This window comes from Neofelis nebulosa, chromosome 11 (genome assembly GCF_028018385.1).
Source record: "Neofelis nebulosa isolate mNeoNeb1 chromosome 11, mNeoNeb1.pri, whole genome shotgun sequence".
Lineage (NCBI taxonomy): Eukaryota > Metazoa > Chordata > Mammalia > Carnivora > Felidae > Neofelis > Neofelis nebulosa.
Window position 1 is genome coordinate 71,920,948 of NC_080792.1, and position 21,179 is coordinate 71,942,126.

At 56.3% G+C, this 21,179-nt stretch overlaps 1 protein-coding gene across 12 annotated transcripts in view; it reads left to right on the plus strand.

Annotated features, from left to right (window-relative positions):
• Window positions 1–3,389: 3,389 nt before the first annotated feature.
• The window catches only part of EMID1 (EMI domain containing 1), a 49,548-nt gene continuing 31,758 nt past the window's right edge, over window positions 3,390–21,179 (plus strand). For 2 of the 12 annotated variants that reach the window (XR_009251156.1, XM_058693172.1), the window contains exons 1-4: window positions 3,411–3,674; window positions 11,874–11,987; window positions 12,480–12,583; window positions 20,212–20,295. Coding sequence is in view for 10 of the 12 variants with exons in the window: in XM_058693172.1 (XP_058549155.1) it covers window positions 3,574–3,674; window positions 11,874–11,987; window positions 12,480–12,583; window positions 20,212–20,295 (403 nt within the window). In the remaining 2 variants the exon portion in view is untranslated. Of the gene's footprint in view, window positions 3,675–11,873; window positions 11,988–12,479; window positions 12,584–20,211; window positions 20,296–21,179 lie in introns of all 12 variants that reach the window. The other 10 variants (XM_058693181.1, XM_058693180.1, XM_058693179.1 and 7 more) reach the window with 10 other exon arrangements.

Below are 21,179 nucleotides of genomic sequence, written 5' to 3' on the forward strand. Positions count from 1 at the left end.
CCATGTATTTTCTCTCACCTCATCGGCTCCCAGACGGGAGCCTAAATCTGAGCCAAGTTCTCTTTTTCCCTAAAGCAGCCCCACTGCGGGGCTCGGCCAAAGGGCGCCAGTGTGGCCTGGTGGGTAGGTCGGCACCCATCACTCACCAGCTGGGCCTCGGGCGAGCCCCACACCTGGGGGGATGATAAAGCGGCCTCCCTGGGGACGGAGAGGAGGGCAGGAGACAATGCAAGCAAAATGCTTAGCACAGCACCTGGCACAGGGTCAGCTCTGGGGAACGGAAGCTGCTGTCTTACTGGCCGTTGCGGTCTCGGGTCTTGGCAGTAGATAGGACCAGGCCCCGAGGGAGGAGGCCCCGCCCACAGGGACAGCCCCCACTCCCTGAGAGCTGGAGCCATCGGCCCCTCTCCTCTCTGCCTCAGCAAACACTGAAACCTCAGATGACCAAGACCCAGGTCCCCGCAGCATTTCCTGCCCTTCCTGCTGAGGGAGGAAAGAGGACCAGAAAACAGGATGACATTTACCAGGAAAGTGTGTGCTTAAAAGGGGGCTTCAGGCTGTGCGCCAGGACCACCACACGGAGACTCAGAGCTTTCACACTTCCCCAGAAGCACACTCCTGAGCCAGAGGGATCTTTAAAAGGTCCTACGGCTTGTTCTTTCAGGCAAGGAAATGAGACTCAGAGAGGGGAGGTGACTTGTCCTAGGTCACACAGCTCCCAGCGCTTGCTCCGGAATTGACACCTAGGTTTTTGGGAAACTGAGACCATGCAGTAACCAGCAGGCTGCACTACCACAAGGTGTGGCTGTAGTTATAGGAGATCCCAGGAGATCCCAGGAGATCCCAGTCTCCGCAAGGACAAGGACCCCTCCTGATGTCCAAATGTCGATAATACCTATTACTGAGAGTGTCCCTGGCTGAGAGGTCCCTTTTTTGACAGGGTTCGCTGGCTGGAAAAATTCCGCAGTAGCCTGAAGCTCCCACAAGTTTGGTGGCATTGACAAAGGAATGTGTGTGCCAGTAATCACAGGAGCATCTTGGACACGTTGCACATGGACCTGGCAGTGCCTCCTCTTTTCTGTGGCCCCAGAGGGGGGTCTAGAACATCTTGCAGCCCCTTCCAGGCACTCTGCAGGACAGAAGCCACTGCCTGGCACTTCTCCTTCCTCAAGAGATGCATGCCCTTCAAAGTGCCCTTTGTGGGGGTGCCTGGGTGGCTGAGTCGGTTGAGTGTCCGACTCCTGATTTCGGCTCAGGTCATGATCCCAAGATCATGGGATCGAGTCCCTCATCAGGCTCCATGCTGTTTAAGATTTTCTCTCTCTCCCCTTCTGCCCCTGCCCCCAGCTCACTCTTTCTCTCTCTCTCTCTCTCTCTCTCTCTCTCAACCTGATAGATAGATAGATAGATAGATAGATAGATAGATAGATAGATAGATAAAATGAAGTGCCCTTTGGGGAGATGGTTTTTTATCCCAGCCGTTTAACCAGGATTTGATGGGTCTGGGATCCTTTCATGAGATGGCCCCTTGGAAGTGACCAGTCATCCAGGGGATGAAGTCACTGATCTAGTTGTGTCAGAACAAGGGCTAACCACAGAGGTGCAAAGCTGCATTTTGGGAGGTCAGACAGATGGCATAAAGTAGGTGGCCCAAAATGGCACATGGAAGGGAGGGAGGCAGCTCCCCAAGGGGGCAAAGTTGGCACTATGACGATGTCTTTGGAGGAAGTGGTGCATGCTTGGGGGACCATATGAAGAAAGGGACGGTGGATGCCAGGGCAGGGCCAGACATCTCATGGTCACACCCACATAGTGAACGTGCAGATGTCCTTACACAGAGAAACTGAGGCTGGAGAGGGGCAGGACTTGCCCAAGTTAGCTTGGGCAGCAGAGGCAAGGTTTGAACCTGGCTCTCACTACTTGCCCCCTCGCAGGTATTGGCATACCTTCCCCCATCCTGGCTTAGGCCCAGGACCCGGTGCTGGCCCAGCCCTGGTGAGTCCAGGAGAGACAGTCCCTGGGAATCAGAGTTAGGGGCTGGCAGATCCTTCCTGCTGGAATGTTTCTAGCAGAGATCCTGGGTTTGGGTCTGGACAAGTCACAGCAGGATCCTGAGAAGCAGGCCCCTGGTGCACTGCCAAGCTGGGCAGGGGGCTCCCCAGCCCAGGACTGCCTGCCGCATGTCAATCCAGGCAGAAGAGGGAGTTGAGGCTATCGAGGTTCTGGAGGGGTCCCCTCTGATGACAGCTGTGGTTCCTCCCCATAAACACACACACCCATCACACCTGCACACACACATATCACACACATGCATCACAAGCATCATCATACACATACACATTCATCCATCGTGCACACACACACACAAACACACACTTGCATACACCTTTGAGGGATTCACAGCTCTCTCCCCAGAAGTTTATCCACGTACTTCAGATACTCTAAGCCAATCCTTACCTTGTTACAGATGAGGAAACTGAGGTCCAGACCAATATGCTGTCTGCTCTCTTCCCTAATTGTGCTTAAGAGGTAATGCCTTCCTTGGGTGGCTCAGCCCATCAAGCGTCGGACTTAGGATTTTGGCTCAGGTCATGATCTCACGGTACCCGGGATTGGGCCCTGTATCACGCTCCCTCTGCAAACAAGTGTGGAGCCTGCTTGGGATTCTCTCTCTCTCTGCCTCTCCCTGCTTGCACGTCCTCTCTCTCAAAATAAACGAATAAACATTAAAAAAAAGGGGGGGGGGGAGCTGACCCCTCTGAAGTCAGAAGATATGGGTTCAAATCCTGGCTCTTCCAACCACTGACAGACAGCCCCTCTCTGTGCCTCAGTTACTTGATCTGTAAGATGACAGTAAAAGAAGACACTGATCTTATGACCAGCTCAGGTCTTCTCCTTGCAGGAGTGGCTACAAGGACCTGGGCCTCAGGTTTCTTCTCTGTGTAATAGGAATAATCATGCCCACCTTGCCCAGAGTGGTTGGAGGAATAAACAGAGACAGGATGTGAAGTGGAGGCCAGGTGCCCTGCACACAGTGGTGCTCACTGCTCAGGAGGCCTTTGTTGCATGGATGGATGGATCCCGCGTGCCTTGGGAACTAGATCTCTCACAAATGTTGGGAAGGGATGAGGGCCCTGGCATAGCTAGTCCAGGCGTGGCGGCTCTGGTTGGGTCCGGGCTGCGTCTGAGACGGTGGCCCCGGCCACAGGTCCCGGGTCTGCAGCACGTGAGAGTGCACCTCCGAACTGGCAGCCTGGTCCCAAAAGGGCCACGCGGCGAAAGGCGCCAGGCTCAGGTGGGCACCTGGCGGGCCTCCCGGCGGGGGCGCCCGACCCCCCGGGGCTCCTTCCGGGTTGGCAACGGCTGCGCAGGGGGCGGGGGGCCGCGCCGAGGGGCCGGGCGAGGCCGGGAACGCGCGCCCCCGCCCCGCGCCCGCCTCCCGCCCGCCCTCCGGTCGCTGCGCTGGGAACCGGGAGCCGCGCGTCCGGGGAGGCTGGCGGCGCGGGCGGGCGGGGACGGCAGGCTGGGGGCGGCGACCGCGAGGGGCCGCGCGCGGAGGGCGCCGGGCGCAGCATGGGCGGCCCGCGGGCCTGGGCGCTGCTCTGCCTCGGGCTCCTGCTCCCGGGAGGCAGCGCCGCGTGGAACGTCGGGGGAGCCCAGTTCTCCGGACGCAGGTAAGGGCTGCCTCCCACCACCTCTGTGCCCTGCCAGCCCTGGGGCCAGGACTCCAGGCACCCCCCCCTTCCCTCCCCCCAACCTCCGTGCAAGCCAGGGATTGGGGAGGGGACCTGGTCCCCCACCTCAGTGCCAGCCGGGATGGGAGTAAGGGACCTGGGCAGCCCAGCTATCTGGCCCAAGCTCCCGGCAGTACGGGGGTCTCCTACTGCAAGTGTCCTGAGCCGGCGTTCCCCTACAGCCTCCTCCACCCCTCCACCACCGCTTCACCTCCAGAGCCCCAAAGGAGGGGGAAGGGGAACAGCCAGGAAGAAGCCCGCCTCTCAGGACTTCCGTGGCCCTAGCTCAAGGGACCCCCTCCCTGCACACAGGAAAAGCCCAGCACATCCCCTAGCTGACCCCCCTTCGGGAACCTCCACCCTTTCCCCTCTGCTCTTGGCTTTTTTTAGTACCCTGGCTATTTATTTCCCTGGAGGGAGAAGACAGGGGTGGAATTTCACAGTCCGTGGGTCAGTGGTCACCCCCAGACCCACGGGGGTGGGTTTGAACAGAGATGGGAGAGAGTATTCTGTGTTCCTGCTGCTTTTCTGGAGCTGGGACCATTCTCTCTGTTGGTGTTTGTGGAGCATCTCCCCAGTGGGGAGTTGAGCCCCTTTATTTGCCGTGTGGTCATTAATCCTTCAAATGAGGGATTTGAATGAGGTAGGAAGCACTATCCCCATTTAGCAGATGAGCAAACTGAGGTCCCAGAGAATTAACATAATGTTCTAGGCTCTTGGGCCATTAGTAGAAGTGCTGGGATTTGAATCTGTCTTTCTGGCTTTGATAAGTGTTTGAACCTGTCCTGGCCCCTGTCCCGGCTGCAGCCCCCACCCCTGCTGGGGTCCTCTCTCCCGAGGGCCAGCCCTTGTCTGAGGCAGACAATACAGAGTAGCCAGGCCTCTTCAGGCCTTTTCATCCCATTCAAAGGCCTTCCCCGGCCCCCACCCCCTAGGGCCTCAATTCTTTAATTCTTTTCAGAGATTCCCTTTCTCAGTGGTCAGGGGCCAGCATGCCCCTGCTGGGCTAGCAAGAGCAGGTGACATGGCTGGGGCTGGAGGGCAGAGGTGGTCAAGGCATCATAGGCCAGAATAGCAGTTATCTGAGACAGGGACAGGCAGGTGGCAGATATCACAGCCGCCACCACCTATTACATGCTGAACACAGCTGACTTGGGCTGGGCATTTTACCCGCATCTACCACCTCCAGAATCTTCCCAACTGCCATGGAAGGCATCCATTTTGATGGTTCCCATTCCATAGAGGAGGAAGCTGAGGCTCTAAGGGAGGATAACACCTACCCAGGACATGAATGTGAACCCCCAGGATCCTAGGTGCTAAGGTGACCAAGACCCTAAACTCGAATTCCCAGTGTCAGGCTCAGGATGATGGTTGAGGGGACTGAAGGTCCAGACTGCCCTCCGGCCAGTCCAGGGCAGGGCCTTCCAGCCTGGGCTTCTCACCTCCTCACGGCTTCCTGCGTGGGAGCAGGATAGTGGCTCTGGGCAGGTATCTGTTGTCACTGGGGACTGTCGCCCCATCTGTTCTCAGAAGGCTCCCAGTGGCCTGAGCATCACAAAAGCCCTGTGGGGGGTGCTGTTGCTCCCATTTTACAGATAAGACTGGGCCCCAAAGAGGAAAAGTGGCACCTGGATCCAGGCCAGCCAGTTTCCCAATCCAGTGTCCTTTGCGTTGTAGCAGTGGTCAGCTGTGGGTCTGAGAAAGGTGTGCAGCTTATGGTTAGGAGGTGGGGGCTCTGGCCCTGGCTCTGGCACTCACTCAGTGTGTGACCTCAGGCAGGTCACTTCATAGCTCCGGGTCTCTGTTTCCTCAATGTTTCCCTCTTTCCTCCCCTTGTCCCCTGCCTGTTCTGAGGGTGGATGGTCCCCCATAAGAAGAATGAACAGTGGTTCCTCCTATCACTGACATTAGGTGGAGGAAGGGACCCCTAACTCGAGGAATCTGTGGTCCTCGGCTGCCAGGACCTCCCCTTGTGGCCACGTCCCAGCATTGTTGGAGACAGCATGGGGACGTCACACCCCATCAGCGCTCCCTCCACCCCCAGCCCAGCACCCCAGGCACCCCTTGGCAGCCAAAGGATCAGAGACAGAAAAGAGGCTTTGTGCTTGGGGAGGGGGAGGCCCGGGAAGGCATCCAAGGGGCCGCCCCAGCCCCAGGAATGTGGCAAGACTTTGAGACCCCCGGAACCAGGGTGCCCGGGGGCTGTGCAGAGCTGCCTTGGCTCACCCCTGCCCCTGTCTACCCCCCCCAATCCCTGCTGGGGCTGCTTCCTGGCCCCCATGAGATCCCTTCCCACCTGAATCCTTATTTCCTTTAACAACCCATCTCAGCACTATGGCTCTCGAGTAGAAGCCATCACCGCGGCCTGGCCTAGGCCACTTCCCTCTGCAAGATGGGCTTCCTTGGGCAAATCCTAGAATCAAGAGGAGTGGAGAATTTTCCTCCCCAGCCCCTCCCTGGGGAGTTCAAATCCCAGCTCTCTGCCCACATGGGTGACCTGGCCAGGTGACTTCTCTCAGAACCTCAGTGTCCCCCTCTTTAAAATGAAGAGCCTGAGGCGCCTGGGTGGCTTGGTCGGTGAAGCATCCGACTCTGGATTTTGGCTCAGGTCATGATCTCAGAGTCCTGAGATTGAGCTCAACCAGGAGCTCCATGCTCAGCGTGGAGCCTGCTTAGGATTCTCTTTCTCTCTCTCTCTCCCTCTGCCCCTCTCCCCTGCTCACATGCACATGCTCTCTCTCAAAAACAAAACAAAACAAAATAAAATAAAATAAAATAAAATAAAATAAAATAAAATAAAATAAAATAAAATAAAATAAAAAATAAAATGCAGAGCCTGGCAATTCCTATTCCAAAGTCAAAGGAAGGACCTGTGGAAGGTACCGTGCTGGTGTCTCTCAGCGAAGCCACTCTACCACAGCAGTGGGGTGTGGAGCCAGTGTCACAGTTCGAGAACAATAGCTATTAGCACCGTGCTTTACAGTTTGCGTGAGAGGAGATTCTGCTGTCCCCATTTGCAGATGGACAAAGTGAGGCGCAGAGAGGGTCAGGGTCCAAGGTCACTGAGTTAGGAAGCAGCAGGGCCAGGACTGGAACTTCGCCTCCAGAGCGGGGCTCTGGCTCTGATCACCCTGCCCCCACCGTGTACATCTCCTTTCTTTCCTCTCCTTTTCATAACGGCCCTTGGCCCCTGGCCCGCTTGGCTGCCTCCTGCAATTAGCCCTATCACTGTTCCGGATCGCAGCCCTGGGCCCTGCAGAGACAAAGTCCCCTGGGCCCACATGGCAGGGGGTGGAGGGCAAGTGGGGGGACCCTGGTAGGGGTAGCTGGTGCCACACCGAGCTGGTCTGGCCTGTTTTCTCTCCTCCAGCAGCCTCTGGGGGCCCAGGAAGTGCTGAGTGGGCAGCAGTGGCAAGCCCGGAAGAGAAGTGCTGCCCCCTCCCAGCTCCTGCCCTCGCCCCATCCCACAGGCTCAGCCTCACTGGGTTCTTGGGCAACTTATCACTGACCCGCATCTCAGAAAAGAACCCCCCCCCCCCCCGCCCAGAGGTGCCTGGGTGGCTCAGTCGGTTAAGTGGCCGACTTCGGCTCCGGTCATGATCTCGCAGTCCGTGAGTTCGAGCCCCGCATCGGGCTCTGTGCCTGGATCCTGTTTCAGATTCTGTGTCTCCCTCTCTCTGACCCTCCCCTGTTCATGCTCTGTCTCTCCCTGTCTCAAAAATAAATAAAATGTTAAAAAAATTAAAAAAAAAAAAAAAAAAAGAAAAGAAAACCCCCAGGGACAGTGGGATGTAGGCAGTCTTCCAAGTACAGCGCCTATCTCTGGGAACCTGGGTCCTGGCTCCTCTGCCCAGGGCCATTGCCTGTTCTTGGTCATTCAGTCATTCAGCAAACCTCCCTGGGCACCCTCAGGCTGAGCCCCATTCTAGTGTGGCCCCTGCCAGTGCCTTCCCTCAGCATCTGCAAGGAAGGGAAAAGCTCAAGGCTGCCTTGAGTGGCTGAAGGTGACCCCTGGAGGTGCCCCACCTCTCCTGGGATCTTAGGACTGAGACCTAAAGGACAAATAGGAGTTTGCTGGAGCAGGGGGGAGTGGGTGCTTTCCAGGCAGAGGGAATTCGAATGCAAGGACAGGGCTGGCAGGGCTCACAGGGCGATGGGGAGCCTTGGTGGCTGTGGACTCACAGCAGGCAGTGGCAACATTAGGTCTGTGCTTTAGAAGGAGGTCCTGCTGCCCCTGGAAAGTAGACAGAGGGGCCAGGCCAGGACTCTTCAGAGGAACTTGGGTTCATCCTGAGAGCGGTGGGGCTGGCGTCGTCAAGGCCGGGGGGGGGGGGGGGGGGGGGGGGGGGGAAGGGTGGGCGTGGTTATTGGTGACTCCCCGCCCCATCCTAGGGGAGTGGCCAGGGGCTGACCTTGAACCCCACATGGCCTAAGTATCCCCTCCTGTTTAGTCAGCCATCAGCTCCACATCTTTTAAGCAGGGGATTCAAGCAAACTCCAGCTCGTGGGAAATAAACCAGGGGCCCACATGGGGGCAATTTTAATTAAGGAAGAAGAAAATTGTTTTCTTTCGCTGCCCCCTGGTATAAAGAAAAAGGGGCAGGTCAAGCAATTGTGGGCAGTCACAGGCCCACCTCCCCCAGCCTGGTCCAGGGCCTGGGCATGGAGGGAGGCGTGTGTGCACAGGGCCATTTGCCTGACAGGATGGTCATTCTGTGGCTGTGTGTCCTGTTGGATTTGCCTAGGTCTGATTGTGTGCTTGAGTGTGTGTGTGTGTGTGTGTGTGTGTGTGCGCTTATGTGGGTCTGTGTGTATGCACATGGGTACACGTGTGTCCAGGAGTTGTAGGCACTCATAAATACGTACGTGTGTGTCCGTGTGTGTGTGTGTGTGTGTTTGTGTGTGTGCTCACTGCATTGATGGATGTGCATGCCTTTGCGTGTGTGTATACATCCATACACTGGGACGGTGTCTTCATTCCTGGCGCAGGAGCCCCTCCAGTATCTGGAGCTTCTGACTGTCCTCTGCCCGGGTTGCTCCCTCCCTCCCTCCCTCCTTCCTTCACTCCCAGAGCCCTAGGGCCAGCCTGAGGAACATCACACAGGCTGTAGGGAACCCCCAGCACCCCTCAGGAAGTGCCTTCCAAAACTTGCACCCCAAGTTTTATGCATTTTTCTGGATAGGAACCACAACTAACATCACTTTCTCAAAGGGGCTTATGCCCCCCCCCCCACCAAACAAAACTCAAACAGCTCTAGGGACCCAGAGGATCTAAAGAGTGGGGCCTTTTTGAAGAGGTGTATTCTTTTTTTAACTTCTAAAATTACCCACCTGCTCATTGGGAGAAAATTTCCAGCCTGAGGTTAAGAGTGCCAACTCTAGGGTCAGATGGACCTGAATCCCAACCTTTACTGTGTTGTTCATCTTGGGTGCCTGGGGCTCATCCCAGACCTGAGAGCCTCAGTCTTCCCATCTGTAAAGTGGCACTCATAGTTGGTATGTGAAAGGCTTTGGACCCAAGTTCCTGGTGTGCAGCACGCATGATCATTGAAGGCTGCTGTTAGTGCAGGAGACAGAGCAGATGGAAAGCTCCTCCCTGCCCCCATGGGTGGCAATTTGATGTGAGCGTGTGATTTTTCCTAACTTTGCACACATAGCTGTATATGTGCATATACATATAAATAGTCTTTGAGCTTTCTCTTTTTTAAATTTCTTTAAGTTTATCTATGTTGAAAGAGAGCATGAACTTGAGCCTGGGAGAGGCAGAGAGAAAGGCAGAGAGAGAATCCCAAGCAGGCTCCCCCACTGTCAGCGCAGAGCCCAATGTGGGGCTCAAACCCATAAACAGTGAGATCATGACCTGAGCGGAAATCAAGAGTTGGACAGTTAACCAACTGAGCCACCCAGGCACCCCGAGCTTTTTTTTTTTTTTTTCATGTAATGTTTATTTATTTTTGAGAGAGAGAGACAGAGGGTGAGCAGGGGAGGAGCAGAGAGAGAGGGAGACACAGAACCCGCAGGCTGAGATGTCAGCACAGAGCCTGACACACCGTGAGATCATGACCTGAGCCAAAGTCAGACACTTAACCACTTAACTGACGGAGGGCCCCCCACCCCCACCCTGAGCTTTCTTATTTTAATAGAAATCCAATCCTTCTCTATCCGTTGGTCTGCACTTGCGTTTCTCAGTTAGCCAGACGTGGTGGTCTACACGTGAAGAACTTGGGCTCTATCTCACATCTGGTTTTCCACGTCCAGTGGTCCTGTAGCTGTTTAGGCTGTTCCCAGTGTCGCGTGGTTCCCAGCAGTGCTGCCACAAGCCCCTGTCACCTCTTCCTGTGGTGTCTGGCCAAGGGCTATGTTGAGCCTCTGCCAGGTCATTGGTCTAAACAGAGCCATCCCTCTCCCCACTTTGCCTTTGGCTAAGGCTGTTTCTTCCTCCTGGACTTATCCCAGGGTGACAAAACGGTGAAGGGACTTCCCCAGCGTCCCACAGTGAGTTAGTCGGCAGGTCCCGGCCAAGGACATTCTCTGATGGCTGACCAGGGTTGGGGGTGGGACGGCATCTGGGAGACTGGATGTCGGTGGTGGCAGACATCTCTGTGATGGCTGAGACATTCCAGCAGCTCAGCAGCCCTCAGCCCTGCACAGGGTCACAGGCCCTGCATTTTTTGCCGGGATTGGGAAAGGAGGGACTGTTTCAGGTGACCCTTTTCAGCCAGAGCCTGTCACCCCACCAGACTTTCCTTTGTGGTCTTGAGCCTGGGGTCAGCAGGTTCCCAGGCTAGGGCCTTCACAGAACCATGGACCGTGGCTCAGGAGATGGGGAGGAGACAGGAGCTGAGATCTCTGGGATGAAGTCAGGGGCCAGGCTGGGCCATCCACATTCCTGGGTGCAAATCCGACTCTACCATACACCAGCTCTGGTACGTGAGCAGTTGTCCTCCCCTCCCCAAGCCTCAGTTTACACCTTTGTAAAATGTAGGGAGGTGCCTTCCTGACTTACTAGGAAGATAATGTAAATACCCTTAGCATACAGTGGGTGCTCAATAAATGCAATGCAATATGTTTTCTGTTTTGTTTTTTGTTTTTTTAGAGAGAGAACACACGAGCAGGGGAGAGAGGGACAGAGGGAGAGACAGAGAGAATCCTCCCTGCTGAGTGTGGAGCCCAATGTAGGGCTCGATCCCACAACCTTGGGATCATGACCTGAGCTGAAATCAAGAGTCAGCTGCTGAAATGACTGAGCTACCCAGGCGCCCCGCAAAGCAATATGATTATTAATGGGCATTTGAAGAATCCAGTCCCCCATGCTTGGGACGTCTGGCTATCACACAGAGGGGACACAAGGATAAGTGAGACAGGGCCTCTCTTCTGTCATGCCGGGGGAGGGAGAGGGCAGACATGAGCCCTCAGCCTAATTCAGCGAGACAGGTATACAAAGTGCTGCAGGGGATCCCTGGCAGGGAACCATCAATTCTGTTCAGGTAGGGGTGGAGGTGGGAAAGGACTCGGGGAGAGGTGACAGCACAGTAGGGCTTTGAAGGCCGGAGGTGCCAAGTGGAGAAGTGGGGGCAGGGTGGGCCCAGCATGTGGCAGTGGGCCCAGGCAGTGGGCCCAGCGTGAGTGTGTGTGAAGGCCTGGAGGTGAGGGTTCACAGCAGATGTGAGCACAGGAGATCTGGAGGGCTCCGAATGAGGATGAGCACGGGAAGAACATGGCCAGGTTTCCATTTTATGACACTCTCCCTAGGGAGCGACTGAGGGGCAAGACGGGGGCTGCTGCTGTTGTCCGGGTGGGAGGTAGGAGGCCCTGGTGACCCGGATGGGTAAGGGTTGGAGAGAAGTAATATCGAGAAAGGAGAGCGCAGGCAAGGATGCCTTGCTCCCGTCTTGTCCCCCCACGACCTTCCGAGAGCCCCCAGCACAGCTGCCCCTCCAGAGCTATGGGAGTCATTCCTCAGCCACAGTAGCCCAGAGACTCCTGACTGGGGCCCAAAGGACTCAGAGCTCGGGGGTCCCTCTCCCTAGAGACTCAGGGCTCCTGGAGAGAACCCGGACCTCCTCACTCATCCTCCCCGGGGTCCTGGGCAGAAGCTGCGCATGGCGCCTGAGCTTCCTCACTGTGGGTCTGTTTCAGGAACTGGTGCTCCTATGTGGTGACCCGTACCATCTCATGCCACGTGCAAAATGGCACCTACCTTCAGCGAGTGCTGCAGAATTGCCCCTGGCCCATGAGCTGCCCAGGGAACAGGTAAGTGAGACCATGGTGGAACAGGGGCTGGTGGCATTCTAAGTGGAGGCCAGCAGGAGCAAAGGCCTGGTTGTGACACTGCATCGAAAGTGCAGGGAAATGCAGGGGCCCTGAGGGTGGGAAGAGCAAAGGGAATATTGGCCCCCTCCCCATCCTCAGCACCTCCCCTTAGGCTCCTGGGGCACTTGGAGGGCCTCCTGGGGGAAGGATTCCACCATTTACCCACATGCATTCACTTGGTGAGGCTTCACTGCTTGGCAGGACAGGCCAACCCAGCTTGCAGGGACTTCCTGTCCATTTAGTATCTAGATCCCCCCACCCGGGGAGTTACAAGGGATTAGAGGGCTGAATCCCTGTATAGAGGAGGAGAGAGGCTCCAGAGGGGCTCAGAGGTAGCAGAGGACCCTGGAGTTTGTCCCCACGGACATCCAGGTCGGTGGGAAAGGTGGCAGAAAACTCTGTCTGAGTTCGGCCCCCTGGACACTCTTTCAGCTACAGAACCGTGGTGAGACCCACATACAAGGTGATGTACAAGACAGTGACCACGCGTGAGTGGAGGTGCTGCCCCGGGCACTCAGGGGTGAACTGCGAGGAAGGTAGGACTACCCCGAGGTACAGGCCAGGTGCCTTCCCTCGGGCACGTGGGTGGGAGTAGTCAACCCTTGCTAAGTCGGTAGATGCTACAGTGGCCAGCACTGGGCACACCCGGGCCCACTAGTGAGGCTTGGCTGGTATGCACACAGTCAAGGCCTGCTGTCCCATGGATGTTGACGGCCTAACTCTCAGGACCCCTGAAAGAATGTCATACATGCTGCATAGCTCATGTCTTGAGGCACACCATCCCAAGCCTTTCCTCCAAACTTGGGGAGAACCCATGTGGACATTTCCATTGGATATGGTAACAGCACACGGAAACAAAGCACCCCTTAAGTCTGTGAATCGGCCCGGTTGGGATGGTTGTATCCATCTTGTGGGTGAAGAAACTGAGGCTCAGGAAAGTGATGGGTATACAGCTCCTGAGTGGCGGTCAGGATTTGAAGCCTGGTCTGCCTGGCCTCTCCCAGGGCCTTAGAGATGGGCCACCACATGTGGAGTGTGTCGCAGGCAGAGGGAGCCCTTTCACCCCACCCCCCCCCCCTTATCTGCGTGCAACACGGGTGGCTCAGGGCCCAGCACCCACCAGTGGTACAGAGGACACAGCCCAGGCCCCCCTGCACCCTGGACACATGGTTACCTGGAGAGCCCTCTCTCAAGGGCACCTGCCTCTCTGCTAAGCAGTCTGGGTGGCTCCCACCCTCACTACCTATCTGAACTCAGCAAGAGAAGCTGTCAGAACCAGCCCAAGAAGCACGCCTGTAGGCACATCAGTGGAAAGAGGCATTCAGGAACCCCAGAGGAGCACGTTAATGTGAGCATCAGTCACAAGACATACTCTGATTCCAGAAACACAAACGTGTGAGACATGGCCTCTGAATCAAGAGAGCGTGATGCTAACAGAAGTCACCATTCATAGGTGCTTCTTGAAAGATTTACATGCTTCGCCTCCCTGGGACCCCACAAGAGTCCTGCTTCATAGGATGGGCAACAGAGGCCCAGAGAGGTGGAGTCACATGCCCAAATTCACACGGGGTGGGGGGTAGAGCTCACGACAGAGTGGGGCAGGGAGGGGCCTGGCAAATTTCCCTGTGGGGTTGGGGAGTCTCCAGTTCCGGTAGGGGTGGCCAGAGAGAGTGGAGGAGCTGCCTGATGCCCAACAGGGGTCCTGTACAGAGAGGCAGCTGCCGGTGCCGGTGTGGGAGGGCAGACATCAAGGGGAACCAGGAGTGGGACCCTCCCCTCCCTGGTGGGAGGCTCTCCTTCCCAGGGGGCAGAAGGAGAGCCAACAAGGAGGGGCTGCTGCCAAAGAGGACACAGAGTAGCTGGTCGGGGGGAAGTAAGTCCCCAGAGTGTGGGGGCCACGTGGGCCTAGCGGGCCTGAGCCAGGCAGGGCCTGCCCAGACAAAGGCCACTCTGTCAGTGGCTTCCCTCCCAAGGGCAGACCTTCCCAGGTCTGTGGGGCCATCATGGAGCCAGTGAGGGCGGAGGACAGGTGGGGGCAGCTCCCATGCCCTTGAGTCCCACAGCTGGAGGCTGTGTGTCCAGAAACCAGGATCAAGGCTAAGGTCTCTGCCAATGGCAAGGTTGGCGTGCAAGACGGGGGCTGGGCTAGGCCAACCCTGACATCTGCCATCTCCTGTTTCAGGGCCTCCAGGTCCCAGCCTGGGATGGACGTCTCCAGGGCTTCATGGGCCAGGCCAGATCTGCCACACACCAGCTGTGTGGCCTTGGGCCAGGGACTCCCCATACATTGTGCAAGTCATTGTGCAAGGGCACCGGGCAGAGGGGGCGGGGTGGGGACTGCAGTGCAGGTGGCCCATATCTCGTGCCCATTCAGAGGGAGAAATACCTTCTCTAAAGAGCACCAAGCTGCTGTGTGCTCTTGCAGAGCCTGGGCTCTCCCACACTAAACTTCTGTGTTCTCACTTGTGAAATGGGCAGGGTACTAGAGTCTGCTTCCCAGGGATGTTTCAAGGATGAAATGAAGCCGTAAAGACCCTGCAGTGGCACGGCACCCTGTGGTGGGCACTATGTGATAACCAGAGACAGGAAGGGCCTCTCCCACACATACACACAGGCAGAGCAGACTAAAGAGATGCCCAGGCCTGGATGTTCTGGTACACTGCTCTTCTGGGGTCCTGGGAATGAGGGTGGGGAAGCATGAGGACATTGCACGCCCAACCCAGTGCCCTTCCTCTGACAGCTTGGTTGAGGCTGAGCCCCACCCCCCCAGCAGTTTCCCCGGCTGGTAACTGCCCTCATAATCTTCCCAGCCCTGTGACATGGCCCTGGGGCCACAGAGCAGTGTCGCCAGAGCAGTGTGGGGTGACATGAAGGAGGAGAGGGAGCACCCATCATTCCAGAATTCAGATCTAGATCAGCTGTGCTCTGCTGTGTGATCTGGGGCAGGTCACTCTACCTCTCTGAATCTTGTCTCTATCTGGAAGTCACCTGGGATTGAAAAGTGCCCACCTTATACTTTATTATGAGTGTCTGAGACTCATGCCTCAAACACAGTGGATATTCATAAATTTATATCTTCCTCTCCCCCTTGGCCCCTGTGCTGGGGATTCTGCAATGGCTCTCTGGGACTGTCCTGCCTCCCACCTCTGAGATTAGTTTCTCAGTCAGCTGCTCAGCAAACAGGCCTCGAGCCTGCAAGTTCTTCGTTCACTCGTAGCTCTTAGCCCTGGCTTTCTCATCTTCAGAATGGCAATGTTCACTCTGTGATGATAAGTGAGGATGTTCCCTGATGTTCATGACAACCTATGAGGAAAAGACTGGAATAGGCCCTGTTTTACAGATGGGGTAACTGAGGCTCAGAAGGGTATTCACCTGGACCTGGAGTCACTCAGCACGGGACCTGTCTGATCAAGCCTCTACTAATGCCTCTCGGCCTTGGGAGGTGGGACTAGACGGAGGAAGGGAGCCTGGCTGAGTCTCACCTGGCTGCCCACTCCCACTGGAAAATGTTGAGGAAGGGCCAAGGCCGGATGCATTGTGTCTGCTGGTCCTGAGCCCCTGGTGGGCTCTGCTGAGGGCAGGGCTGCTGTGGCCTCCGTGTTATTCTGCCTCTGGGAGGAGGGAGTCCTTGCGGACAGATTGTTCACCCATCAGCCCCATTGTTCAGGCAATGTAAGTGAGGCTCAGAGAGGGTGTAGATCTCATCCAGGGTCACACAGCAAATAAGCTTTATAGCTGGGATTCTCAGAGCTAGGGCTCTGACCTGGGGTCTGCAGCTTCCCCCTGGCTCAGACCCTCCCGTAATAATAATGATGAGGGGAAGGAAAGCGTCCGCTGTCTTCCATGCCGGGTACCATGACTCACACCCACCGGTGTCATGCTACCTATCATGCCATGATGCAGAAGGTCCAGGTGTGGAAATTGAGGCTGGGAGAGGGAAATGCCTTGTTCAAGGTCACATCCCGATTCAAAGTCCATCAGTATGACCTGGGGTCAGGATTTTTCCTCTCCAGCAGCATCAGCTGAGGATTTCCAGTAGGGGAGTATTCAGACAGTTGGGGCACCATGAGACTGGTGGAAGCCAATCTCAGCCCCAATTGCTCCCTGATAGAAAAATCGAGAAGCTCCCTCACCCTCCTCTCCCGTGAGATCCCCTGCAGCTAGGTGACCTCTGTTTGCCCCTCACTGTTCCACTGTCCTTAGCACACATGTCCCTTCCCCATCTGTGGACTCCCACAGCCCTTCTATGATGGGGTACCAGAGAGGGAAGAAGTTTGCCCCAGGTCACACAGCAAAAAAGCTTAAGAACAGACCAGAGGTTCTGCCCCAGGTGTCGCCTGGGCCCTGGGCTTCTCCACCATCCAGGGTCAGGCCCTTCCTGCACCTATCTTTCCAGCCCTAACTAGATGCCAGTTACAGTGCCAAGTTTGTGCTTTACTCTGAAGATTCAGGATCCTGTGGGCTCAGTGCTGCCCGAGTCTGCCACCTGTCTACTCCACTCCTGTCTGGAAGGTCCAGCAGCCCCTATCTCCTGACTCCCTGCCTGTCCGTCCTTCACCCCTAGCTGGGTGGTTCCCCTCTCCATCCTCCTGGCCACCCCAGTGATGTGCTCCAGCCTTGCCCTCACTCCATCTTACCCTTGGCCTACACTGGCCTTCTCTCCCACCCCACAGCCTGGGCAGCAGCTGTCCCCTCTGCCTGTGACCCTCCTGGAGCTGCCACCTGGCTATGGTGGCCCCCGCCTTCCCATCACTACTCGTGTCTCTCCAGTGCCTGACGTACAGTGGGTACATGGGAAATGAATGGGAACCTCCTTTTACCCTGAAGAGAGAGCCAGGCTGGACACAGACTGAGGCTTCCCAGAAGCCAGCTGGAGGGTTCTTGGAGCTCCTGGCCCCATCCCTGACCCCATCTTTGGTTCAGGCCAACAGCAGCAAATATTTACATTTGCAAAGTAAATTCCCAGGACGACACCTGGACTGAGGCTGGGGAGACTGCATCTCTGTGGCTGTGGTCACTGGACCCAGCAGACCTGTGGGTGGCTCATGAATGAGGAAGCCCCTCTGCTGGCCCCTGTCCTGAAAGAGAAAGCCAGAGATGAAGCCCAGGGACACTCGCAACTTCTCACACCCACATTCCCACTGTAGGGTGGCATTTGAATCCCCACATCCCTACCTCTCTGTGTGGGCAGGCAGCCTCTCCTTTCTGGGCCTCATGTTCTCATGAAGACCCAATGAGAAGGGGCTTCTTACCTTTGCCCTAGTGGTGGGCAGGGGGAAGGGGAGCTGCTTATGGGGGCACAGGGCTTGAAACTGTACCTGATGCTGTCCTTGTGCAGATCAAGGCAGGGAGTGATGAGAGTGTCATGGGGGGAGCTTTGGTGGGTACCCTGGTCTGTCTGGGAAGGCTTCCTGGAGGAGGTGATATAGGACTGGCAGCTGTGGGGAAGGGGGTAGGGAGGCAGTGTGTGTGGTACTAGAGACCTCCCAGGTGGTGGGAAGTAGCCCACAGTCAGGTTTCCCAAAGTGAAGCTGGGGTTTGTGGTCCTGGAACCCAGCCTGGAGCCCCTGAGAGGGCAAGGTTAGGGCTGAGGGGTGGAACTTTAGGACAGACCACCAGGCTGGGGTCTGGGGGACCTTCAGCCCGCTGGGGTCTGCTCCAGAGGTCCTGGCCCAACACCAGTGGGAAGGATATGATATTTTTGGATGACAGGGGACCTTGTCCCAACCCTGGGCTTTTTCCCTACTGGGATTTGCTGTGCTAAAGGGCCATTTTACAACCTGATTTGCCCCTTAAAGTAGTTCTGTCCACTTACCAGCATTTGAAGTTTTAGGGATTGTTTTTGTGAATCCTGAAACCAAACCAATATTTTCTGGGTTTTGGGTTTTTTTTTAGCAGTTTTGTTATTTCTTTAACTATCTTCCTTCTTTCCTTCCTTCCTTGCTTCCATCTTTCTTTCTTTTAAAATTTTCACTTGCCATCACTTTGAACCAGTTACATCTATGCTGATGGTCAGACCATGTTTTCGTTAGTTTTTCTAGTTCTCTCTGGCGTCCAGTGAAATGTACGAAAGCAAATTGGTTGAAAAAGAATTTCCAACCACAAGTGCATAGATTAGCAACTCAGGGAAGCCCTCGTGTAACGTTAGAACATTTATGCTCATTTTCAAGACCATTGTGTCTGCCGTCCACATTATTTTGCCTTTTGTTTTGTTTGTTTTACGTTCATTTTGGGCCGGCGATTCATGCATTTGTTAACAGAAGGTCTGTTGAGGCCACTGAGGCCCTACTATGCAACAGGCACTTTTCCAGGCCATTCATGGGACAGACTAGGTCCCTGCCCTGGTGGGGCTCATGTTCCAGCCAGTGGGGTGGGTGACTGGCCGTGAACTGGGGAACTGACACAGTACATGTTAGAGGGTGGGAATGCCATGAAAAAAGGGGGAAACAGCAGGGTAAGTGAGGAGGCTGGGCCGGGCAGATGCTCTGCCAGACTTCATCCCAGAGAAAACCCAAACTTCCATGAGGTTGGAGAGACAGCAGCTTCCTTTGGTTGACTTCCTGAAAAGAGTAATAAAATGGCCTTTTACATCTTCACCTGGGAGCAAAGAGGACGAGGAAGGCTTGGCGAGCCCATTCTCCTCCAGAGCCAGCATTCCTACAGGTGCTAGGCCTCCCTGCCTCCACCCAGTGGGCTGACTCGAGGTGCCAGGTGGCCCAGAGGTCGAGCCCTGGAGTTAGGCTAACCTGAGTTCAAGTCCAGGCTCCAGCCGTCTTGGTTTCCCCCCAGAGAGATACTCATATTCACTCGTCCATTCATCTGAGCACAGGAGACAGAGGAGCTCTGTGCCTCAGTTTCCCATCTGTAAAGTGGAGGTGGTACTAGCTACCCATTTATAGGGTTCCGTGAGGATAATGAGTTAAAAATCTGTATGTGAAGTGCTTACTAGAATGTGCCAGGCCCAGAGTAAGTGCTAGCTGTTAAGTGTTAGCTGTTACAACCTACCATGTGAGATTGAGCTGGGGTGTGTAGAACACTTAGCATTGGCCTTGGCTCACATGGCATTCCCCCCACCTTGCCCTGATCCCTGCCCCCGGTCCTGGGCTGCCACCCCACCTTCCTCTGTCCTGGGCCGGATTTATTCCCTCCGATGGGGCAAGTCCCAGGTCCCCAGGGAGGGTGAGCGGGAGATGCAAGGCCAGTCTGAGCAGAGGCCCCATAGTGGAGCAGGGTCTGGCCGCCTCCCTGCTGGGGGCTGGCCAGAGACACCCGTCTGGTTTGAGTTCCCGGCGCCGCACTCCCTGCACCAACCCGCAGCCTGGCTCAGAGCTGCCAGGTCTGTGCCTTATTTGGGTCTTTTCTCCCCGCCCCCCCCCCACCAGATGGCACTCTGTGGCCTTAAAAGGCAGGCCTGGGGGGCAGCGGGGGGGTGCAGAGAAGGGCAGTTGCTACTGCTGGCTCCAGAGCCCCTCCAGCTGTACCCCTGCCCCTGGCTCGGCCAGCCCATCCCTCTGGCTGTGGGGAAAACCAGGCCCCCAGAGCCAGACCAGCCAGGGTGGCTGCTCTTCATAGGGGTGGTGGCAGAGTAGAGCACAGCCCCCCTTGCCCTCCCCAGGCAGCCAGCCTCCCTCTGGTTTTCATTTAAAACCAGGGCGGGTTCCACTTCAGTGTCTTCTTACCAATTGGGGCAGGGAGAAGGGGGACAGCCATGTCCCAGCTGCCTGCTGTGTGCCTATGTGTGCCCAGGGGGCCCTTTGTATACATTGCCTTCCTCAGGATCACACCAGCCTGGGGGGCGTAGTAGCCTTATGACTCCACTTTACAGATGGGAATATAGGCGGGTCCAGAGAGGACAAGTCATACAGGTCAGCAAGTAGCAGGGCTGGGACCCAACCTTGCATCTGTTACCTCTAAGCTCTTAACCCATGCAGCTTGCTGGGGTCATTGGCCCCTACCCGCTGCCAGCCCGCTCCCCAGTCCCGTCAAGTTGGCAGTCTTGTTCCAGTTCAGCCCAGCTCTTGCTGTGTGACCCAGGAAAACTGTCCCACCTCTCTGGGCCTCTGTCTCCCTCTTCACCAGGAGGGGTAGGGATCCTGGCCGGGGCCACAGTGGCACATGGGGAATAGTGCAGGCCAGCGGGGCTCTCATCAGTATCATCCCTCAGTTTCAGGTTCCGCTGGCTTCTTGGAGCCTGGCTGGTCAGGCAACACCATGCGACGGATGGCACTTAGGCCCACAGCCTTCGCAGGTGGGTCCTGGGGCAGCTGCTTGGGGTCCCCCTGGTTTAGGAGAGGCCAGGCGGGGGCACAGGCAATGTGGTGATGATCCTAAAGCCAGCTGAGTCCAGCAATGGAGGGTCAGGGAGAGCACCCACCCTTGCCCACCCCAGCCTGGAAAGAAAAGTGGGGGGTGGAGAGAAAGGGCCTAGAAGGAGTCTGACCTGGGCCCAGCACCCCAAGACCCATGACCCCCAAACTCTTTTGTGTGTGTGTGTGTGTGTGTGTGTGTGTGTGTGATCCCCAGACTCTTGCAGACGTGGGCCCAAGCCGCCAGTCCTCTTTTTATTTAAATTATGCTTTTCTCCGCATCTGCAATGAGTGAGGCACTGCGCCAGGTGCTTTCCATTGTCAACCCATTTCAATCTCACAGCCCCAGGAAGGCATCATTGTCCCCATTCTAAAGAGGAGGAAGCTGAGGGTCAGAGAGGAGACGCGCCCTTCCCAAGGCCCCATAACCAGGAAGGGGCAGCTCTGGGACTCGACCCCAGACTTGGTGCTTGTCAAGAACTCACTGCACCCTTGCTCTGAACTCAGTGTCCTCAGATGTGAACTGGGGTGACACTCGTCGTAACACATGGGATCCTGGTGTGGACTGGAGAGATGAGCCCTTAAAGCATTAGTCCCCGTGCACCGCAGCTGGCAGGTTCTGGAATGGGCCAGAGCTGCTACCGATAACTTAGGGGTATCCCTGGGGAGGCCCGAGGAGCTGGACGGTGGTTGCGGAGGCAGAATCAGAGAGTAGCGCCTCTGAGCCAGCTCAGTCCAGATTGTGATGTGTCAGTCCCCAAAGCTGGCAAGCCCAGGCTAGCCCTGCCCAAGGGGAAGCAACAGGATTTCCTGCTCTGGCTTCCAG